Source organism: Cetorhinus maximus, chromosome 9 (genome assembly GCF_964194155.1).
Source record: "Cetorhinus maximus chromosome 9, sCetMax3.hap1.1, whole genome shotgun sequence".
In the NCBI taxonomy this organism is placed as follows: Eukaryota; Metazoa; Chordata; class Chondrichthyes; order Lamniformes; family Cetorhinidae; genus Cetorhinus; species Cetorhinus maximus.
In genome coordinates, this window is record NC_135887.1 from 24,915,633 (window position 1) to 24,938,327 (window position 22,695).

At 45.5% G+C, this 22,695-nt stretch overlaps 2 protein-coding genes across 2 annotated transcripts in view; both read left to right on the top strand.

Moving 5' to 3' along the window:
- lrrc75a (leucine rich repeat containing 75A) overlaps positions 1-3,601 on the top strand; it is a gene marked incomplete at its 3' end in the record, with an annotated part of 92,103 nt that extends 88,502 nt beyond the window's left edge. The window contains exons 6-7 of the mRNA XM_078547923.1: positions 1,200-1,337; positions 2,936-3,601. Of these exons, the coding sequence (XP_078404049.1) occupies positions 1,200-1,337; positions 2,936-3,601 (804 nt within the window). The remainder of the gene's footprint in view (positions 1-1,199; positions 1,338-2,935) is intronic.
- A 1,180-nt stretch (positions 3,602-4,781) lies between these two features.
- Positions 4,782-22,695, top strand: part of spag5 (sperm associated antigen 5) — a 49,238-nt gene continuing 31,324 nt past the window's right edge. The window contains exons 1-9 of the mRNA XM_078548307.1: positions 4,782-5,175; positions 6,481-6,673; positions 10,936-11,055; positions 11,245-11,337; positions 12,782-12,916; positions 17,978-18,071; positions 20,385-20,532; positions 20,649-20,711; positions 21,722-21,884. Coding sequence (XP_078404433.1) covers positions 4,868-5,175; positions 6,481-6,673; positions 10,936-11,055; positions 11,245-11,337; positions 12,782-12,916; positions 17,978-18,071; positions 20,385-20,532; positions 20,649-20,711; positions 21,722-21,884 — 1,317 coding nt within the window. The 5' untranslated portion in view covers positions 4,782-4,867. The remainder of the gene's footprint in view (positions 5,176-6,480; positions 6,674-10,935; positions 11,056-11,244; positions 11,338-12,781; positions 12,917-17,977; positions 18,072-20,384; positions 20,533-20,648; positions 20,712-21,721; positions 21,885-22,695) is intronic.

Sequence of the window (22,695 nt, forward strand, 5' to 3'; positions counted from 1 at the left end):
CCTCCCCCGCCACCACCACCACAGCATCTCTGAATATTTGGGAATGGGAGGGGGGAAGGGGGGGGGGATGGTGGGTTGGAGGTTGTCAGCAAAGCTCACATTCTGGTAACGTTACCTTTAACAAATTCAAGTAGTATAAACATTAATTCATAAATATATTGCAGACTGTGAATGAGTTACTGCCTGTGCCATGGCCTGATGCAATACTGAGCTGTATCACCTGCAAAGTGTTGGTTTTTGCCTCTGATCTCAGCTCGACTTAGACAAACTGCTGTGCCGAGGCTCCCTCTTTGGCCTCAGTGTTTTGGATGAGGGAATACAAAAGTCAGCCTGTTCCTGATCAATGATCACTTTACAGTAATCCAGCAAGTATGCATGTATGCCAGCACCAGGTCTCGACAGCATCAACAACAATTGTGTGCATTCATACAGTGCCTTTAATGTTTGAGGACTCTGAGGAATGTTTGAGGACTCTGAGTCTATACTCGATGGAGTTTAGAAGGATGGGGGGGGGATCTGATTGAAACTTACAGAATACTGAAAGGCCTGGATAGAGTGGACCTGGGGAAGATGTTTCCATTAGTAGGAGAGACTAGGACACAGCCTCAGAGTAAAGAGAAGACCTTTTAGAACAGCGATGAGGAGAAACTTCTTTAGCCAGAGAGTGGTGAATCTATGGAATTCATTGCCACAGAAGGCTATGGAGGCCAGGTCATTGAGTGTATTTAAGACCGAGATAGATAGGTTCTTGATTGGTAAGGGGATCAAAGGTTACGGGGAGAAGGCTGGAGAATGGGGTTGAGAAACTTATCAGCCATGATTGAATGGCAGAGCAGACTCGATGGGCCGATTGGCCTAATTTCTGCTCCAATGTCTTATGGTCTTATGGTCTAATGCTGTAAAATGTCTGATGGAGGACCTTGGAACAAAAATTTGACTTTGAGCCACAAGACAATATTAGGACAAGTGACCAATAGTTTAGTAAAAGAGGTAGTTTTTAAGGTGAATTTTTGAGATGGAAAGGTTTAGGAAGGGAATTCCAGAATTTAGGGCTTAGCTGTGATGCCTCCTGCAATTGAATGACCTGGGGGTTTGGGTGGGTGGTGAGATGGGAAATCTGTTTCTATTTCAATGATGCCTGAATTTTACTGTTTCATTCTCCAATCGCATTGAAACTTTCTCCTTTGCTTCCCCTGCAGCCGACCAGCAAGTGCGTGCGCGTCCCTTTGAGGGACGTTTTGCCTCGGCAGGACCTGACAAACTTGATTAGCAAAAGGCGCTCAGAAGCTGTGTCAGGTTCTAACCTGACACCCCTGATGTGCAAGCTGCATCTGCAGGTAAGTGAGGGGAATCTGGCAATGGAACAGGAGCTGGAGAGCTGTGAGGATCTCAAGTGTAGTTTGGCAGGGCAACACCATTAAACATAGGAACGGGAGTTGGGCTGTGTAGCTCCTGAAGACTGTTTGCCATTCGATCAGGTCATGGCTGATCTCGACTAGCCCCTCGATTCGAATACTGGCCTGGAATAACAGGTGAACCCAGTAACTCAGGTGAATTGGCAGGGGATGTTTCAACCAGTCGATGCTCTGAGTTTTTGATTTTTGTGGTTAAATTGAGGAAACTGATGCTGCCCCCAACACGAGTGTGACATGGAACTGACAGTATATCCTGGGTTTGCTGGTCCCACGTTGCTTTAAACTGATACCACAGAGACCGATAACTATTTGGAGCAATTTAGGAGCCGAACATCCGAACTATATTAAAGGAGTTCGTTTAATTTCCCTGTCGTTGGGGTAGCAGAGTTCTGTCCATTAGCTCAAAGTTGAGGTAAATATCTCATGTTGAGGGACTCTAGCACTAGTTTGCTATTTGGCCATGGTCCTCAGAGAGGGCAGTTAATGCTGGACAACATTCCCCCCCACCCCTGACCCTGCACTCCTCTTGATCGATGTATATGCTGTAAGGTTTGGTTTCTCCCGCAACAAGAGATTAACAAAGGTCATAGGATTACAAAGGATATATGGCACAGAAACAGGCCATTTGGCCCAACCAGTCAGCACCAGTGTTTGTGTTCCACTTGCGCCTCCTCCCATCCTCCTTTATCGAAATCCATTATCATAACCCTCTCTTCCCTTTTCCGTCATGCTTATATAGCTTTCCCTAAATGCTTCTATACTATTTACTTCAACCACTTCCTGACCTCCACTAAGTCATCAGTTAATCTTACAAAGTGAGAAAATAAAAAAAGCAAACGTGCACTTTTCACAACCTTAGGACATCCGTAAGCATTTTACAGAAAATGAGGTGCCTCTAGAATGTTGTCACAGTTGTAATTAAGAAATATGGCAGCCAATTTGCGCACAGCAGGATCCCCCAAGCAGCAGAGATATAATGACCCACTGATAGGATTTACTTTTTTATATCAGGATCTTTTTCTTGTTGACCAAGAGTGATATGCCAGGACACTGGGGAGAACTTGCCTGCTCATTGCAGAGTGCACTGGGAGCTTTTGCCACTGGAAGACGGGGACCTCAGTTTAATCTCTTATTGAAAGAACAGCACAATTGAAGTCTATAGAAATAAAAATCATCAGGTGTAAAGTTTGCCCACTTGCTATTGCCTGCCCATGCTGTTGCACAAAGTCAAGATCTATCACATCACCTCTGATCATTCATATCATTCCTGTTTGTGGGAGGTTGCTCTGACAAATTGGCTGCTGTGTTTCTCACGTGATTCTTGTGCCTGGACTTCAAAAGTACTTCATTGGCATTTTGATATCATGAGGATGTGAAAGGTGCCATAGAAATGCAAATCCTATGTTCCTTTTCTTCTTGAAATTATCTCCACTTGATATGTTGTCGACTGTGCAGTCCCAGTATTTGTTTTAGGAAAAGTCTCTGGTTTTCTCCTGAGAGTCTTTGCTGTGAATTTACAGGATGAAGGCCTGCTGGTTCCGAAGCTATGTTACGAAGATCCCATCCAGGAAGTCTTTGTGAAAAAGGATTGTGTTGACATCCCCCAGGCAAGGGACCTGAATCCACTGGTGACACACACAACTGAACCTGGACTCAACAGTGTGATTCCTGAGTTCATGCCAACAGAAGGCGAGGATTCTGCTCTGGTCTGTGTGCATGGTGCAGCAAATCCATGCCCTGTACAAAAGGGGGAGCTGGTCACCAAGGCACAGGAGGATTCCAAGCTGTCACTTGCTGACACTGCCATAACCTCAGGGCTGGCACAACACAGATCTTCAACGCCCATTGAGACTGTAGTTGGACCGACGGTGACAAGTTCTGGGCCCAAGGCGGGTGTAGGGAGCCCTCTGCCCACAAGCCTAGAGATGGCAAGACAGCCTGATGCATTTCAGAGCAATCGCCCTGGGGTTGTGACAGAGAGTTCCTGGAGCATCGTCCCTGAAATGGAGGAGGATGAGGCTCTTGTAGAAACGACACTTCAGAATTTCACGTCAGCTGATGGACTCTCCACAACACTTGACAGAGGGCCTATGGGCATTGGCATGGGGAAGCTGCCCAGGGTCGAAGTGGGGAAGGCATGGCAATTCGAGGGTGATGTGGACATTGGGGAGCTGAAGCAACAGGAGGCAGGGCAGGTTGAGGCGGGTGGGGAGCAGGCAGGGCAAGTGAGCACAGGGCTGGTGGAAGGGAGCCAGGGGGTGGGGCTGGTGGAGGAAATGGGGCTAGTGGAAGGGAGCCAGGAGGAGTCGAGCTGGGAGGAAGGGGGCCGGGTGGAGGGGAGGGGGGAGAAGTTGGGCTGGGAGGAGTCGGACTGTGTGGAGGGGAGTGGAGAGGAGTCGGGCCAGGTGGAGGGGAGGGGAGAGGAGTCAGGCCGGGAGGAAGGGGGCTGGGGAGAGGAGGCGGGCCGGGAGGAAGGGGGCTGGGGAGAGGAGGCGGGCCGGGAGGAAGGGGGCTGGGGAGAGGAGGCGGGCCGGGTGGAGGGGAGGGGAGAGGAGGCGGGCCGGGTGGAGGGGAGGGGAGAGGAGGCGGGCCGGGTGGAGGGGAGGGGAGAGGAGGCGGGCCGGGTGGAGGGGAGGGGAGAGGAGGCGGGCCGGGTGGAGGGGAGGGGAGAGGAGGCGGGCCGGGTGGAGGGGAGGGGAGAGGAGGCGGGCCGGGTGGAGGGGAGGGGAGAGGAGGCGGGCCGGGTGGAGGGGAGGGGAGAGGAGGCGGGCCGGGTGGAGGGGAGGGGAGAGGAGGCGGGCCGGGTGGAGGGGAGGGGAGAGGAGGCGGGCCGGGTGGAGGGGAGGGGAGAGGAGGCGGGCCGGGTGGAGGGGAGGGGACAGGAGGCGGGCCGGGTGGAGGGGAGGGGACAGGAGGCGGGCCGGGTGGAGGGGAGGGGGAAGGGTGAGGGGGCAAGTCGGGTGGAAGGGTGCCAGGTGGAGGGGAGGGGAGAGGAGGCGGGCCAGGTGGAGTCGGACTGTGTGGAGGGGAGGAGAGAGGAGGCGAGTCGGGTGGAAGGGTGCCAGGTGGAGCGGAGGGGAGAGGAGTCGGGCCAGGAGACGTCGGACTGTGTGGAGGGGAACGGAGAGGAGACAGGCCGGGAGGAGGGGAGGGGAGAGGAGGCGAGTCGGGTGGAAGGGTGCCAGGTGGAGGGGAGGGGAGAGGAGGCGGGCCGGGTGGAGGGGAGGGGAGAGGAGGCGGGCCGGGTGGAGGGTAGGGGAGAGGAGGTGGGCCAGGTGGAAGGGGGCAGGGTGGAGGGGAGGGGAGGGGATGCGGGCCGGGAGGAGGGGAGGGGAGAGGAGGCAGGCCGGGTGGAGGGGTGCCAGGTGGAGGGGAGGGGAGAGGAGTCAGGCCGGGAGGAGTCGGGCTGGGTAGAGAAGGCGAGTCAGGTGGAAGGGTGCCAGGTGGAGGGAATGGGAGAGGTGGAGGGGGGCACAAACCCCACACCTGCTCCACAGCAGTGTGCCCTGATGTGCCTTGTCCACACTGGTTCCCTGCAAACACCCAGAGACACCTGGAGACTGCTGGCAGAAGGACTGGTCAGGAACCGTATCACCTATCAAGATGTTGGCACAGCGGTTACTCCCAAGGGAACACACTGCACCTCGACCTGCATGACCCCTGTCAGCCTGGCCGAGATGGAAGTCAATACATCAGGGTCAGAGGGTGTCGGCAGTGAAGTGACAGACAGTGCGGTGCTCACAGACTCTCTGCTCTGGAAGTAAGTTGAGAGAAACTTTAGTGGTTAAATTACTGGACCCAGTAATCCAGAGGGTGGGAGTTCAATCCCATACCGATTAATTTGAAAATTTGGTATTAAAATTCTGAAAATTAGAAACTGGTTTCAGTAAAAGTGACCGTGAAGCTGTCAGTGTTTAAAAACCCAACTGGCCCACTCGTGTCCTTTTGGGAAGGAAACCACAGCAACATTATTGAATCTTATCTGCCCTCTGAATACACTCGGTTCAAAACAGCTACTTGCTCACTCAGGAATGTGGCCCGCCATCATCACCACCTCCTCAGTGCAGCTTGGCTGGGCAGTAAATACCTGCCTCATCAATGAGACCCACATTCCACGAGTGAATTTACAAACATTGGTAATTTGTTTCTGTAAACCCCTCCAAATTATTCCATGCTCATCTTGAATGTGCAACTTGAGGGGCCTCTAGTGAACAGCATTTCATGCCTCATATTGACAGACTGGGAGGGGGTGGTTTATATTCAATATCATCCCGACCTGTTCTATGTACTGTCTTTTTAATTCCTTTTTTGTCACATTCTTGTTCACATTAGTACCCTGGAGTGTCTGAAGGACATGCAGACCCTCTATTCTATCCTTTGGCTCTCGAGGTGACTGGTGCTTAGCACCAATGTGCACGTGTCATAGCCCCCTAAATCCGCATAACGTGAGTGATGGGAGCACAGTGTTCAACAATCGTGAACAAGCAGGAAGTGATTTTTTTTTTGGATTGTTTAGTTTCAGATATTAATCCCTAGGAAAGGAAGCAAGTAGAGCTGAAAAGAGCACGATGGGGGAATTTGAATCCTTCCAGTCCAGATTCATAATTACTAGCTCTTGTTTGCACTGAGTTCTTTTAGAAAACAGGAGGGCTTTGCTGAGATGTGAATCTCTGACACGAGCTACATTGTCTCTGGACTGGACCAATCCTTGTCCAAAAAAAAATCCAAAGATGTGTATGTGTCAATACTCTGGCATGTGGGTGCATTTGCTATATCAAGCTTCCTTTCTGGGTATCGCTGTTTTGTGATATATCACGCCTGCAGTCTCAAGTTTCTATCAGCAGTGAGAGCTTCACCATCTCCTGGAATTGCAGAACCCTGTTTCCCTGTCCCCACAGTATTGCGCTCTCACTCTTGAGAGGAGGGGTCCCTTCGCCTGTGAACAATGCCTCAGGGTGTCCATTACTAGAAGCATAAGGTTTTGATCATCGCTGCTGCTTGGTGCTTTGACCCAAAATGTGTGAATTAGTTGCCTTTAACATGGTTTTTATTCCACTCTCCACAGCTTTTCGCGAGAGGCTCTTGGGTCGGTTCCCCGGGAAGATTTGGAGCGTCGATTGGAAACGGCCTTGCTCATCAATGAGGTTCTGTCCAGCCAGCTGAATGACCTGTCGAAGAGTAAGGGTTTCGGCCTACGGGTTGGGCCAGCAGATCAGAGGGAGACCTTCACCCAGACTGACAGTTCCCAGACCCCTGAGGTAATGATTGAGTATTCCTGTAAATAAATCTATTCCTCCAGGGCTCCTCTGTGAGATCAGGTGGGTATCATGATGGAGATCACAGTCATTGGCATTAGGTTGTATTGGAAACCAATTAATTAATAGAAATTGCAAGTGTTTATGCTCCTACTTTTCATCTCACCCTATCACCATATCCTTCTATTCCTTTCTTCCTCACATTTATCTAGCTTCATTTAGTTTTTCAAATTTTTGAAATGCCTTTGAAATGGAGTAGTCTAATGAGCTCCCTTTTCTCGACGTGCTAGTTGAGAAATCCGCTAATGGGTTCTCTACTGCTGTCTCCTGCAAGTGTACCATTACTGGTCAATGTACACATTAGGATTTTTACAGCTCCACATGCTACAAGATTGGCCTTATCGGCAATCTCACAAATAGGGCCTGAGGCATTTGTTCACCACACAAGTTTGATGCCGAAATAGAGCCCTCAAAGCTACCCTGCAGGTTAATGGCTACCCCCGATCAGATCATTGCTTGATGTTTATCGCAGATACTCATGAATAGGCCAAAGGCCATCAGTTTTCAACCTCAAATACCCTGGTATGGTAAAGGCTGTAGCCATTTCACACTGCTATTATGCATTGGCAACACGAGTGGAGTTTTCCATTAACAGGATGCTGCCATCAAACCAAAAAGACATTCTGCCTACTACACAAATGAGCAATGTGATATATGAATTTCAATGTCAGTGCAATACCAGGTATGTAGGCCGTACATTAGTAGATTGTATCAAACAGCACATCCCTTTAGCTGTTTGCAACAGGCAGAATACTGACCGTACTCGACCAACTCGTGCTTGCAAAACACAGAACGTGATATTTAATCTTAGATGTGATTCCATGATTGAGCAGCACTTGCTGAACAATCACGTGTGCTAAGAATTACACTAACAACCAATTTAAGATGATCAGTTGGGCTCACAATGTAGCTCACTTGCAAGTGGTAGAAGCCACATATGTTAATATGCAAGGACCTGTCCTCTGCAGGCAAAAGAAACACATCCAGACATTGCACCTTTTTTGAATAAACAATAGCTCCCTCATGCATTTGCCATGGTAATATTTCAACCAATCAGAGCTGACTTGCCACCAATCAGCATCCCTTTTCTCATACAGTATAAATTGTTGTTCCCTTTGAAATTTGGCATTCTTGCATCTATCCTGATCAGTGCAAGACAAAGCTTCGACAACATGTTTTTTTTTTCCCAGCAATACAAGTTCTGTACTATCAAGCAACTATTACCCAGCTTCCCCTTAAATGTATTTATACTATTCACCTCAGTCCACCACAAGTGGAACCATCTTCTCTGTCAAACCATCTTATAATAAAGATCTGTACCAAGTCACTCCTCAGTCTTCTCTTTTCTAGAGAAATGAGTTATGACCTGTTCAGTCTATCACCTGTTCAATCTATCATGATAGCAATGACTTGTTAGCTCTGATATCAACCTTTTACATCTTTTCCAGTGCCTCTTTCCTATTTATAACATGTAGACCAGAACTGTGCAGAGTACCATATGTGGTCTAACCAAAGCTCGATACCAGTTCAACATGCCCTTCTTTGAAGCAGCTGTTGTGTAGAATTCCAGTTTTCTTTATTAGCTGAGACACTACAGCTTTAAGTGTGCATGCTCTACTCTGGAAGTAATTATCTTGCTCAATGGGAGCATTCCTGTCTCAGAGTCTGAATGCCCTAGGTTTGCTCTCACTGGCAGACAGTCCCAGTCAGCGGACACTAGAGCTCTGGCTTGGAATTTTTTAAAAAAGTTCATTCATGGGATCGGGGCGTCGCTGGCTGGGCCAGCATTTATTTTCCATCCTTAATTGCCCTTGAGAAGGGGTGGTGAACTGCCTTTGAGAACAGCTGCAGGTCAGGTGGTGTCGGTACACCCACAGTGCTGATAGGGAGTTCCAGAATTTTGACCCAGCAACAGTGAAGAAACAGCGATATATTTCCAAGTCAGGACGGTGAGTGGCAGAGAATGAGTTACTCACTGCAGGCGGTGGTGTTCCCATCTATCTGCTGCTCTTGTCCTTCTATATGGTAGTGGTTGTGGGTTTGGAAGATGCTGTCTAAGGAGCCTTGGTGAATTCCTGCAGTGCATCTTGTAGGTGGTACACGCTGCTGCTACTGTGTGTCGGTGATGGAGGGAGTGAATGTTTGTGGATGTGGTGCTAATCATGAGGGCTGCTTTGTCCTGGATGGTGTCAAGCTTCTTGTGTTGTTGGGGCTGCACTCATCCAGGCAAGTGGAGTGTATTCATCACACTCCTGACTTGTGCCTTGTAGATGGTGGACAGGCTTTGGGGAGTCAGGAGGTGAGTTACTCACCGCAGCCTCTGACCTGCTCTTGTAGCTATAATTTGATATGGCTAGTCCAGTTCAGTTTCTGGTCAATGGTAACCCCCAGGATGTTGTTAGTGGGGGATTCAGCAATGATAATTCTATTGAATGTCAAGAGGGGGTGATGGTTAGATTCTCTCTTGTTGGAGATAGTCACTGCCTGGTACTTGTGTGGCACATGTTACTTGCCACTTGTCAGCCCAAGCCTGTATATTGTCCAGGTCTTGCTGCATTTGGACAAGGAGTGCTTCAGTATCTGAGGAGTCGTGAATAGTGCTGAACATCCCCACTTCTGACCTTATGATGGAAGGAAGGTCATTGATAAAGCAGCTGTAGATCATTGGGCCGAGGACACTACCCTGAGGAACTCCTGCAGTGATGTCCTGGAACTGAGGTGATTGACCTCCAACAACCTCAACCATCTTCCTTTGTGCCAAGCGTGACTCTAGCCAGCGGAGAGTTTTCCCCCTGATTCCGATTGACTCTAGTTTTGCTAGGGCTCCTTGATGCCACACTCGGTCAATTGCTGCCTTGATGTCAAGGGCAGTCATCTAATGTTTGGTGGGTGGGCCTTTGCCTTTCCAACTTCCCTGTCACCGTCTAGTTTCTGGAACCTTGTAAAATCATCCCACCATCTAGGGCTAACCCCCATGTTGGCTGTTGTAATGTTGTTATAGTCTTGTAAACTGCGAGGAGTACTGTGGAACTTCAAGAGGACATAGACAAGCTGGTGGAGTGGGCAGATAGGTGGCAGATGAAGTTCAATGTGGAGAAGTGAGGTGATGCATTTTGGTAGGAAGAACGTGGACAGACAATATAAAATCAGGGATGGAATTTTGAAGGAGGTGCAGAGCAGAAAGACTTGGGTGTATATGTGCATAGATCATTGAAGGTGGCAGGACAGGTGGAGAGAGCAGTTAATAAAGCATATAGTATCCTGGGCTTTATTAATAGGGGCATGGAGGACAAGGGCAGGGAGGTTATGCTGAATTTATATAAGACTCTCAGTAGACTTCAGCTGGAATATTGTGAAGAGGTTTGCAAGGATGGTCCCAGGAATGAGAAACTTCAGCTATGAGGATAGATTGGAGAAGTTGGGACTGTTTTTCTTGGAGAGGAGAAGGCTAAGGAGATGTGATAGAAGTTTTCAACATCATGAGGGGGCTGGACAGAGTAGATGGGGAGAAACTGTTCCCACTTGTAAAAGAATCAAGAACAAGAAGGCACCGATTTAAAGTGATTTGCAAAAGATGCAAACGTTACGTGAGAAAACTTTTTCACACAACAAGTGGCTCGGGTCTGGTGCACTGCCTGAAAGTGTGGTGTAGGAAGGTTCAATCGAGGCATTCAAGAGGGCATCAGATAATTATTTGAATAGAAACAATGTGCAGGGATATGGGGAAAAGGCAGGGCAATGGCACTAGGTCATAGTGCTCATTTGGAGAGCGGGTGCAGGCATGATGGGCCGAATCGCCTCCTTCTGTGTCGTTAAGATTCTGTGATTCATGAATGGAGTGTTCTTGTCACGACCGAGACTGTTAATCAGCCTGAAAAATCCTCCCATTGTTATCCAAACCTGACCTGTATCTCCCACCTGTGTGGAATTGTTCTGCAGCCACTCAGTGCCACGAGTGTACTGGAGTCCTGTCCCAGTATTGGGGCTGAATGCTCTAACTGGGATCTTCCTTTCAGGCCTGTAACCTGATTAAACAGGTCCGCAGACTACCACCTGGCTGGGCTCTGTTTTTCGGGACCCCCAACCACCACCCCAAAATCAAATAATGAATGAGCTCCAACTCTTTCAACATTAAACCCACAACCACCAGCAGACAGTAGCTGGGAATTTAAAAATGTTTAACTGCCATTGTTCTGTGTTGACAGGTAGAGGACCATTATTGCAACCTGTACCTACAGCATGCCAGCAGGGTGCGAGAGTTAGAGCTCAGCTTGGAGCGTTACCAGCAGCTCCAAAGTGCGATCTGTAACAGCCGCAAGCAGCAAGTAAGTAACCACAAGCTGTGCTCGGCTGCTCCTGCTAGTTTTCACGGAGGCGACATTGCTGATTTGAGAAACAAGTGTTTGTCTGACTGCATATCTGTCTCTCTCTCTCTGTTCCTGTGCTGTGTTGCTAAATGTTTTCAGTTTCATCTCCTTTGCAATGTTCAGATGTTTCTGTAATTCTCTCGGCAGAATTTGTTGGTTGAAGAGGTTGAGGAATGTCTGGCCGGTGTAGATGGAGCTTATGAAGAAATGAAGAACGAGCGAGCCCGAATGCATGAGCAAGTGAGCAACTCCACTGAATTGATCTACAACTTTACATTTTATTCTGCTGCCCCTCACTTGCTGCTGAGTGTATAGGTGTGATGTGGGGTGAGGGGTATCTCCCACAAGCTGCATCCACATCCACTGGCTGAAAGGATCCTGCTGGATATCACTCCAGAATTCTGAGCCGGAGATCTGGTCGTCAATCGGTGGGACTGAACAGGATGGGACACACTTTTTGAAAGGAGAAGGCTGAGGGGTGATCTCATTATGTTCCTTAAAATCCTGAAAGGTTTTGATAGGATAGGCATAGATCAATGATAGCTTGCTCCTCTTTATAAAGAATTCTCTGTCTGAACTTCAAAATTTTTTTCTTTGTATTTATTCATCCTCAGGATGTGGGAGTCGATGGCTTGGCCAGCATTTATTGGCCATCCCTGATTGCCCTTGAAAAGATGGTGGTGAGCTACTGCCTTGAACCAATGCAGTCCATGTGCTGTCGGTGTGTTAGGGAGGGAGTTCAGGATTTTAACCCAGTGACAGTGAAGGAACAGCAATATAATTTAAGTCAGGATGGTGTGTGTACTGAAGGGGAACTTGGAGGTGATGTTCCCATGTGCCACCTTCCCTCTTCCTTCTAGAGGTTGTGGGTTTGGAAGGTGCTGTCTAAGGAGGCTTGATGAGTTCCTGCACTACGTCTTGTAGATGCTACACATTGCTGCCACTGTGTGTTGGTGGTGCAGTGAGTGAAAGTGGTGGATGGGGTGCCAATCAAGTGAGCTGCTTCATCCTGGATGGTGTCGAGCTTCTTCAGTGTTGTTGGTGCTGCACTCATCCAGGCAAGTGGAGAGTATTCCATCACACTCCTGATTTGTGCCTTGTAGATGGTGGACAGGGTTTGGGGAGTCAGGAGGTGAGTTACTCACCGCAGCCTCAGACCCGCTCTTGCAACCACAGTATTTATGTGGCTGATCCAGTTCAATTCCTGATCAATGGTAACTCCACAGGATGTTGATAGTGAGGAATTTGGTGGTGAATAATGGCAAAGGGAGATGGTTAGATTCAATTTGGATATGATCATTGCCTGGCACTTGTGTGGCATGAATATGGGATCAGCCCAAAGTTGAATGTTCTCAAGATCTTGCTACATGTGGGCATAGACTGTGCTTAATTATTTGAGGAGTTTGCAAATGGAACTGAACTCTGCACAATCATCAGTGAATATCCTCACTTCTGACCTCCTGATGGAGGAAAGGTCACTGATGCAGCTCTTCTCACCCTTATTAAGCTGCAGACCGTGGAATGATGACCACCTTTCAGACCACAACCAGCGCAGCTCGCAACAGCCTGTTAGAGTAGTTATCAGGAGCAGCACAACCATCAGATTAAAAACTCACCACCTGTTTTCTGATTAGAAAACGCTTTTGCATTGTTTTGTTCTGAATGTGGCCTTGTGTCTGCACAGCTGAAAGATGCCAGGGATCTCGCCAACCAGAGTACCATCCAGCTCCAAACCATGACCCAAACAACAGTGAGGGCCCTGGAAGAGCAAGCAGCACTGAGGAATAGGGCAGATGAGGCTGAATGGAAGACAGCAAATGTGAGTGCTGATGAAGCCCCCATCAACTGTCACTCTTGAGTTAAAACTGAAGTAAATTGCCTTAAGACAATGTTGTCCAATAAAAATTACTGATTAACCTCTGGTGTTGTTATAAAGACCTTTTTAGCAACATGCACTAATTTTAGTAGAAAATGCCTGTTGCACACTCGCACAGTATGGTAAACACATTTCATGCATGTAGATTTGTTTAATAAATATCTCCCAACATTTGGTTAACAAAAAAATTAACGCAGCCGCGTTGATCAAAAAACAATTTGTGCACTCTGCTTTTGCTCTTGGCACTTCAACAAATGCACCAAGGTTAAAGTTCTTTCATAAATGCTGTGCCAATGAATATTGTGATCATGTGATCAACAATGGTGTTTGTTACTCATTTTTAATTAGCTAATCCGAAATGCAATTAGTTGCATCTGGATCCCCAGTTGTGTGGCTAATGTATTGGGCAACACTGGTTTAATCCTGTGGTAGGTTGTTGGGTACTTTTGCATGGCAGGTTGGGCATTATGTCTGGTAGTGGCACTATACACCCATACTCCATTTAAACTTTAGTTCTCTGCTTTGCTGGCGCTAGCCTACAACCCAGTGCACAGCACCATTTTGTATAGGTCATAGAATTACACAGCAGAGAAGGAGGCCATTTGGCTCATCATATTAATGCTGGCTCTCCTTGAAAAAGCTATCTAATGTGTCACAATGCTCGCTATTCCTTCACCATAGCTCTGCACATTTCTCCTTTTCAAGTATTTATCTAATGTAGCCTTGATCTTTGCTGTAACTATTCCATGATAAAACACAGGAGGCCATTTAGCTTATCATGTCTGTGCTGGCTCCCTGAAGGAGCATTCACCTAGTGTCACTCCCTGCTGCCTTCCCCAGTCCTGCAAATTCTTCATTTTCAGATAATAATCCAATTCACTCTTGAATGCCTCGATTGAACATTCCTCTATCAACTACTCGCTGCGTTAAAGTTTTTCCTCATGTCGCCATAGCTGTTTTTGCCAATTACCTTAAATCTGTGCCCTCCCAATTGGAACCATTTCTCTCTATCTACTCTGTCCAGACTCCTCATGATTTTGAACACCTCTATCAAATCTTCTCTCAACCTTCTTTCCTCCAAGGAGAACAGTCCCAGCTTCCATCTACATACTGAAGTCCCTCATCCCTGGAGGGATCGAGGGAAGGTGTAAGAGAAAGCAGACTAGAGAGCAAGGTAGCAATAAGGGAATTGATAATCTGAGTGTGGCTGGAAGGGACAGAGCATACAAATGTTTGTGCCAGCAGATAAAGCTAAAGGTTGCAAAAATAATAGAATTATAGACACACTATCTGCACACAGCATTTGCAACAAGGTAGATGAAATGGAAGTAAATGGGTATGATCTAGTTGCTATTACGGAAACATGGCTGCAGGGTGACCAACGCTGGGCATTGAATGTTCAAGGCTATTCGACAGTTAAGAAGAATCGGTAATAAGGAAAAGGAAGTGGATAGCGCTATTTAATAAAGGATGAGATCAGTACATTTGTGAGAAGATCTTCGATCATAAAATCAAGATGTAGAATCAGTTTGGGTGGAGCTAAGAAACAGCAAGGGGCAGCAAACATTATTAGAAGTTGTTCATGGGCCACCAAACAGTACGGTACAGTTGGGCACATATAAATCAGGAAATTAGAGGTACATGTAACAAGGGTAGACTTTCAATCTACATATAGAATGGGTAAACCTAATTTGCACTAATGTTGTGGAGGACAAATTCCTGGAATGTATACAAGATGGGGAACAGTATGTTGAGGAACCATTTAGAATGGGGATGTTTTAGATCTAGTATTGTGCATTAAGAAAGGGCTAATTAATAATCTTGTTGTAAAGAAGCCTTTAGGGAAGAGTGACCATAATATGATAGAATTAGACCAAAAGAAAAGGCATAAAGTTACTAAAACAAAAATAGGAAGTCTGAGGATTGGGAACATTTTAGAATCAGCAAAGGAGGACCAAGAAACTGATAAAGAAATAATAGAATATGAAAGTAAACTAGCGAGTGACATAAAAACATACTGTAAAATTTCTATAGGTATGTAGAAAGGAAAAGATTAACAAAGACAAGACACGTTGGCTCACTACAGGGAGAAACAAGAATTTATAATGGGGAATAAGGAAATGGCAGAGACACTAAACAAATATTTTGTCTGTCTTCACAGAAGAAGATACAAAAAAACCTCCCTGAAATATTAGAGAACCAAGGGACTAGCGAGAATGAGGAACTGAAAGAAATTAATATTAGTAAGAAAAGTAATAATGGAAAAATTAATGGGACTGAAAGTTGATAAATCCCCTGGACCTGATCATCTACATCCCAGAGTGTTAAAAGAGGTGGCTGTCGAGATAGTGGATGTGTTGGTGGTCATCTTCCAAAATTCTATAGATTCTGGAATGGTTCCTGCAGATTGGAAAGTAGCAAATGTCACCCCACTGTTTGAGAAAAGAGGGAGAGAGAAAACGGGGAACTACAGACCTGTTAGCCTGACATCAGTAGTAGAGAAAAAGCTAGAATCTATCCTGAAGAATGTGATAGCTGGACACGTTAAAAAAAATATTATAATAATGGTAGGATTGAGAGTTAACTTGGATTTATTAAGGGTAACTCGTGTTTGACAAGCCTGTTAAAGTTTTTTGAGAATGTAACTAGCAGAACAGATAAGGGAGGATGTGGCGTATTTGGATTTTCAGAAGGCTTTTGATAAGGAAGTTAGTAAGCAAAATTAAAGCACATGAGATTGGGGAATACACTGGTGTGGATTGAGAATTGGTTAATGGATAGAAAACAGAGTAGGGATCAGTGGATCATTCTCAGGATGGCAGGTTGTGACTAGTGGGGTACCGCAAGGATCAGTGCTTGGGCCCCAGCTATTCACAATCTAGATCAATGATTTGGATGTGGGGACCAAGTGTAATATTTCCAAGTTTGCAAGGACAAAACTTGGTGGGAATGTGAGTTGAGGAGGATGCAAAGAGGCTTCAAGGAGATTTGGACAGGCTAAGTGAGTGGGAAAGAGCATGGCAGATGGAATATAATGTGGAAAAATGTGAAGTTATCCACCTTGGTAGGGAAAAACAGAAATGCAGAGTATTTCTTAAATGGTGAGAGATTGGGAAGTTTTTTTCTTTTATTGTTGTTGATTATTGTTGATGTCAAAAGGGACCTGGATGTTCTTGTTCATGAGTCACTGAAACCTAACATGCAGGTGCAGCAAGAAATGAGGTAGGCAAATGGTAAGTTAGTCTTTATTGCAAGAGGATTTGAGTACAGGAGTAAAGAAGTCTTGCTACAATTATATAAAGCCTTGGTGAGACCACATCTGGGAGTATTGTGTATAGTTTTGGTCTCCTTACCTAAGGAAGAATATACTGGGCATAGAAGGAGTGCAATGAAGGTTCGTCAGACTGATTCTGGGATTGCAGGATTGTCCAATGAAGGGAGATTGGGAAGACTGGGCTTGTAATCCCTAGAGTTTAGAAGAATGAGAGGTGATCTCAGATGTACAAAATTCTTACAGGGGCTCGACAGGGTAGATGCAGCATGGATGTTTCCCCTTGCGGGGGGCGTCCAGAACCAGGGGACACAGTCAGAATAAGAGGTAGGCTATTTAGGACTGAGATTAGGAGGAATTTCTTCACTCAGAGGGTGGTGAATCTTTGTGAAGAGTCTGTCATTGAGTATGTTCAAGACAGAGATTTTTAGATATTAAAGGTATCAAGGGATATGGGCATAGTGCAGGAAAATGGCACTGAGGTAGAAGATCAACATGATCTAGTTGAATGGCAGAGCAGGCTCGAGGGCTTCCTCCTATTTCCTATGAAATTCTCGTGAATCTTTTCTGCACCCCCTCTAATGCCTTCGCATCCTTTCTAAAGTGTGGTGCCCAGAACTGGGCATAATACTCCACTTGAGGCAGAACCAGTGTTCTATACAAGTTTAACCTAACTTCTTTGCTTTTGACTCCATGCCCCTATTAATAAAGCCCAGATCCCATAATGTTTTATTGCCACCAGCAATGATTGTGTGCATATACCCCCAGGTCTGCACCCACTTTAGAAATGTACCCTTTATTTTATATTGCCTGTTCTCATTCTTCTTACCAAAATGAATCACTTCATAATTTTTTGCATTAAATTTCATCTGCCACTTGTCCGCCCGTTCCACCAACTTATCTATGTCCCTTTGAATTTTTACACTATTCTCCTCACAGTTCACAATGCTTCCAAGTTTTGTATGGTCTGCAAATTTTGAAATTATGCCCTGTACACCAAGGTCTAGGTCATTAATATATATCAGGAAGAACAGGGGTCCAGGTTGGGGAACTCCACTACAAACCTTCTTCTAGTCCAGAAAGCAACCATTAGCCACTACTGTATCCTGTCACTCAGCCAATTTCATGTGTTGCTGCTACCCCTTTTATTCCATGAGCTCTAACTTTGCACTCAAGCTCATTGTGTGGCACTTTATTAAATGGCTTTTGGAAGTCCATGTATACCACATCAACAGCATCACCCTCATCAACCCCCTCTGTTACCTAATCAAACTTCAGCAAGTTAGTTAAACGCTATTTTCCCTTAAACCCATGCTGGCTTTCCTTAATTAACCACATTTGCTAATTTTGCCCTAAATTATTGTTTCTAGAAGTTTCCCTGCCACTGAGGTTAAATTAACTGGCTTATTGTTTCTGGGCTTAACTTTGCACCCTTGTTCAAAATTTGCAATTCTCCAGTCCTGGCGCCACCCTGCACCTGAGGAGGTTTCAATCTATTTTTTAATCGTGCTGTGCTGGGATCTTTCCTGTTCAGTAGCCTCTGCTCTGGCAATATAGACAACATCTTCCATGAGGATCCTTTAATTTGGGATGGGGGTCAGGAAATAAACCCACAAAGCATCTTCTCTACATGGGGGAGTTGGGATTGATGCCTTTTACTATCATCTCCTTGGTTTAATACCCTGGCTTGTATTTAAATGTGCAATGTGTAAAGAAATGTTTTTGTGGTCCAGATGCAACAGGAGCTGGAGCAAACTGCATACGAACTCCGTGATGCGCTGGACAAAGTTAAACGATTGAACTGTGAGAACCTGCAGCTGAAGTCTGGTAGGTTGAAAGTTGGAGACAGTGCTCTAGCCTCTTGAGTCAGGAGGTTTTAGGTTAAAATCCCACTCCCAATTCAACACAATGGGTTTTTTTTTAATTTGCTCATGGGATGTGGGAGTTGCTGGCTTAGCCAGCATTTATTGCCCATCCCTAACTGCCTTTAAGGTGGTGATGGCGAGCTGACTTCTTGACTTGCTGCATTCTGTGGTGTAGATACACCCACTGTGCTGTTAGGGAGGGGGTTCCAGAATTTTGACCAAGCGACAGTGAAGGAACGGCGATATACTTCCAAGTCAGGATAGTGAGTGGCTTGGAGGGGAACTTCCAAGTGGTGGTGTTCCCATCTATCTGCTGCCCATGCCCTTTTAGATGGTAGAGGTCACAGGTTTGGAAGGAATGCAGTACTGAGGCAGTGCTGCACTGATAGAGGTGCTTTTTTTTCATATGAGACATTAAACCAATGCCTGGTCTCCTTTCTTGGGTAGGTGTGAATTATTCCATGGTATTATTCAAAGAAGAGCAGTGAGTCTTTTCCAGTGTCCTGACCTATATTTATCTCCCAATGTACCTCACTAAAAAAATAGGTTATCTGGTTGGTCATTCACACTTTTTTGACTGGGATCTTTGTTTGCAAATTGGCTGCAGTTTTTCCTATATTACAACAATGGCTACACTTCAAAAAGTATGCTTTTAGCTGTAAAGGGCTTCAAATGCAGTGCAAGTTCTTTGTCTTCTAAACTTATTTATGTTTACGACTGATGAGCCAAGTGATTTGTTGCTGGGTTCCACTCTGAATGTAGCATTCTCACCACTACCAGGATTTTGAGGAGAAATTGCAATGCTGGGTGCTGCACTGATGATTTTTATTGGCGGAACTGAGTGCGTCCGCCCCAGGAATTTAAGCATGTGATATGGACTAGTATTCCCAATATTTGGGGGGGGTGGGGGGGCTTGCAATGTCTGAAGTCATTTGGAAGACTCCAGGAGGGTATTAAAGATATTCAGATGCCATGAAGCTATTAATGTATATAATATTATTAGAAAATATTTTTCTTTTAAAATATCGGTATACTCTGTGGGTGTGTCTTAATTGGATTAAAGGCTGGGTGCTTTAATGTGTACTAGTTTTGATATGCAAGAGAGATAAGAGTGCATTTGCATTGTTTTGAATAGAGCATTCAAGAAGTGGGGTGAATTCTGGCATCTAACTAGCAGAGACCAAGCAATATCTTTTATATTACTAACAAAATTGGTACTATGAAATGGGTTTTATTGTTAAAGGTTCAAAGTGGCTGATGATACAGTGAGAATTTACATTCAGTGGGCTGTGCGAGGTATAACAAGACAACCATTTTGTGTGTGTAGAGCAGAGGCAATGTGAGATCAAAAGTAGCTGTGTGCCTCCAACTGTCCCCACAGAAACCAAAGTGAAAAGAAACTCATTTTGAATTCGTAAGGTGAAAATGCTTTGCCTGGTGTCTGGTTAAGTCTATGGATTGCTGGTGCCTTAATGGAGATTAGTTTGGGAATTTGTTAAAAGTTATGATCGTAGTAATTTGTAGCCATGTGTATATATTTAACTTGTGTAAATTAATAAAATGTTTCATTTAGCTTATTATAAAACCTCTTGAGAACTGGTGGTCTGATTCCTGAATTTAGAGTTGCATCTCAAACATAACACCTAAAATTATAGGTTATGACAGTTGTTTAAAGTTTTCTTCTGGGATTTAAAAAAAATAAATAACTCAGCTTTACCAACTGCTCGGTCATAACACAGAGCAGAGCATGGAGCTGTCCTGCAGTTTTGGTCAACAATCCTCCCTCAAACCATGTTGCCAAAAAGCAGATTAATCTTTGTTGTTCTTTGAGATTTTGTTGCATGCCAATGGTTGGCATGTTCGCCTAGGTAAGTCTTTGGCAGTGAAGTGTTTTTGGGACAGGCACGTAATGGTGGTAGAATTGTTATTTGGCAATAGAGTGGAATCATGGTCACGAAATGGAATCAGAAGCTCCCCAGTTGACTCCATTATTTTCCATTACTTCAGTGGAAATGCAAACTGTGCAGAGTATTTAACATGGAGTCAATTCACTGCCTCATGATTCACCTACTTCCAAAGATCAGTTTTACCCTATGGTTGCTATATAAATGCAGCTCTCTGCTTTACCCAGGTAGTAAACTGGGCTGCACATGGTGGGTGCTGGAAGTCAGTGATGGTATGACACCATCAGCTCATCTGCTTCTGTATTTCTCACTGCTGGACAAAGGGGAGACAATCCGTCGCTGAGTATTTAACCCTTTGATACCCGTTTCAGGGCTAGAAACCATGACTGATCAGCTAGCCAAGGTGGAGGATGAACGTGACAAGCTGATGAAGGAGAACAGCAGATACTTTGTGGAGGTGGCCACAATGGAGGCCTCGCTGAAACTATCTGAGGCAGCACTAGCCGAGAGGACAGAGAAGTGAGTCAGCTTTCTCAGTAAGATGTAGTTGCGTGTTTGCTTTTATGAATTGATTATGCAGCAGCAAATATTCATGCCTGTAACTGTATGAATATGTCTTCCCTGCCCTACCCTAGGTTGCAGACTTGTGAAGCACAGAATAAGGAGCTGGAAGACACTCTAACGGAGAATGTGAAAAGGTAATAATGGCAGAATGGCTGGTATGTTTGCCTACATAAGCTACTGTGCTTCATTGGCTCAGAACTAGGGGTCACTGTTTAAAAATAAGGGGTCACCAATTTAGGACAGAGATGAGAATTTTTTTGAGGTTCGTTAGTCTTTGGAACTCTCCTCCTCAACAGGCGGTGAAAGCAGAGCCTTTGAATATTTTAAGGCAGAGCTAGATTGCTTATCAAGAATCTAAGTGGTGAAAGGTTATTGGGGGTGGGTGGGAAAGCAGAGTTGAGGCTAAAATCAGATCAGCCTTGATCTTATTAAATGGTAGAGCAGGCTCGAGGGGATGAGTGGCTTACTCGTACTTCTAATTTGTATGTTTGTAAGTACTTTGAGAGAGTACCATACTTTGGTGTATGGTACTGAACCAAACAGAATATTATCAAAAATGTTAATAGAATGTGGGCCTTTATTGTGAGGGTGCTGGAATACAAAGGGAGGAAATTATAGTTATGTAAAGTTGCAGTTGGACCCTATCTGAAGTAATTGTGTTCAGTCCTGGATACCATACCTCAGGAAAACTATATTGGCCTTGGAGGGGGTGCAGCACAGATTCACCAGAGTGATACCTGGGGCTAAGAGAGTTAAACTATGAGGGCAGGTTACATAGACTAGGCTTGTCATTTTCTATTCTCAAGGGATCTAATTTGTGGCGTTTATAATAACTAAAAGATTCGATAGGGAAGGAAGCAATTTCCTCTCGTGGGGGCAGCCCAGAACAAAAGGCCATAACCTTAAAATTTGAGTCAGGCCGTTCAGGGCTGAAGTCAGGAAGTGCTTCTTCATGCAGAGGGGAGTGGAAGTATGGAACACCGTCCCCAAAAAGTTGAGACTGGGGGTCAATTGCAAATTTCAAAATTAATTTTGATGTCATTAATCTGGAATTAGGAGCAGGTTCCCTACTTAGTCACCTTTTCTATGTTTCTTTTAAAATTGATTTATAACTTAACTGGTGTGTTGTATTTTTTTCCCTCAGTCTGGAGGAGGCTTTGGATAAACTGAAACACGAGAAGGAAGGAATGGTGTTGTCTCAGACTGAGGTCACCCGCCTAACCAAGGCACTGACACTTAAGGATGCGGAGCTACAAGAACTCTTCGACACGCGGGCTGAGGCTGCATTGATCTCAGACTACAATAAGGTAAGTAGGGAACGGCCAAAGTGTGTTGAATGGTGGTGGGTTGTATGGGAAGGCACATATGTAGTTCAATTCACTACATCCCAGTACTGGTGTGAAGCCTCATGCTCAGGTAGGGCTAAGCAGTGAGGCATGTTTATGCTTGAACCCCTACTGTGTGCCTGTGGGCTATGGGAATAGAAGAGAGGAATGGGACTGATTGAATTGCTCCAGAGGGCCACTTCCAGTTAGAGAGCATTGGTCTGCGGAACACTTCCTGAAGGAGGGAAGTGAGCAGGATGTTAAGATATTTGATGAATAGTAACTTATGCAGTGGCAGAGCTAGGTTTTGGAGGCAGGAGGTGTTACTGGTGATCAGAGAGTATGGGGTGGGGGTGAGGTGCGGAAATGTTGAGGTGGATAGTGTGAGACCCTAGCCCTGGTTCAGAGATCCTGAGGAGTCCAGAGTTTGACTGGTGGTGAAATTGCAGCAGCAACAGGTGGGTGATCCTATGAAGGATGCTCAGAGTAATACTTGCAGGGCTATGGGAAAAGAAGCGGGGAGGGAATGGGACTGATTGGATTGCTCTAGAGGGCCAGCATGGACTTGATGGGCTGAATGAGCTCCTTCTCTGACATAATGACTCTCTGACTCGATGAACAGTGAAGAGTATGCCTCCCCAGGGTGGTACTGATTATACATGAGCACTCTTCTCTTTGCTTATTTACACCCTGCAGCTTCTGTGACCTTTCTTTCTCCTGATTTCCATTTTCTTTGGTTCTCTTGTCTCTGCTTTTAAAATTTTATACCTTTTTTTATTTGACTAAAATGACA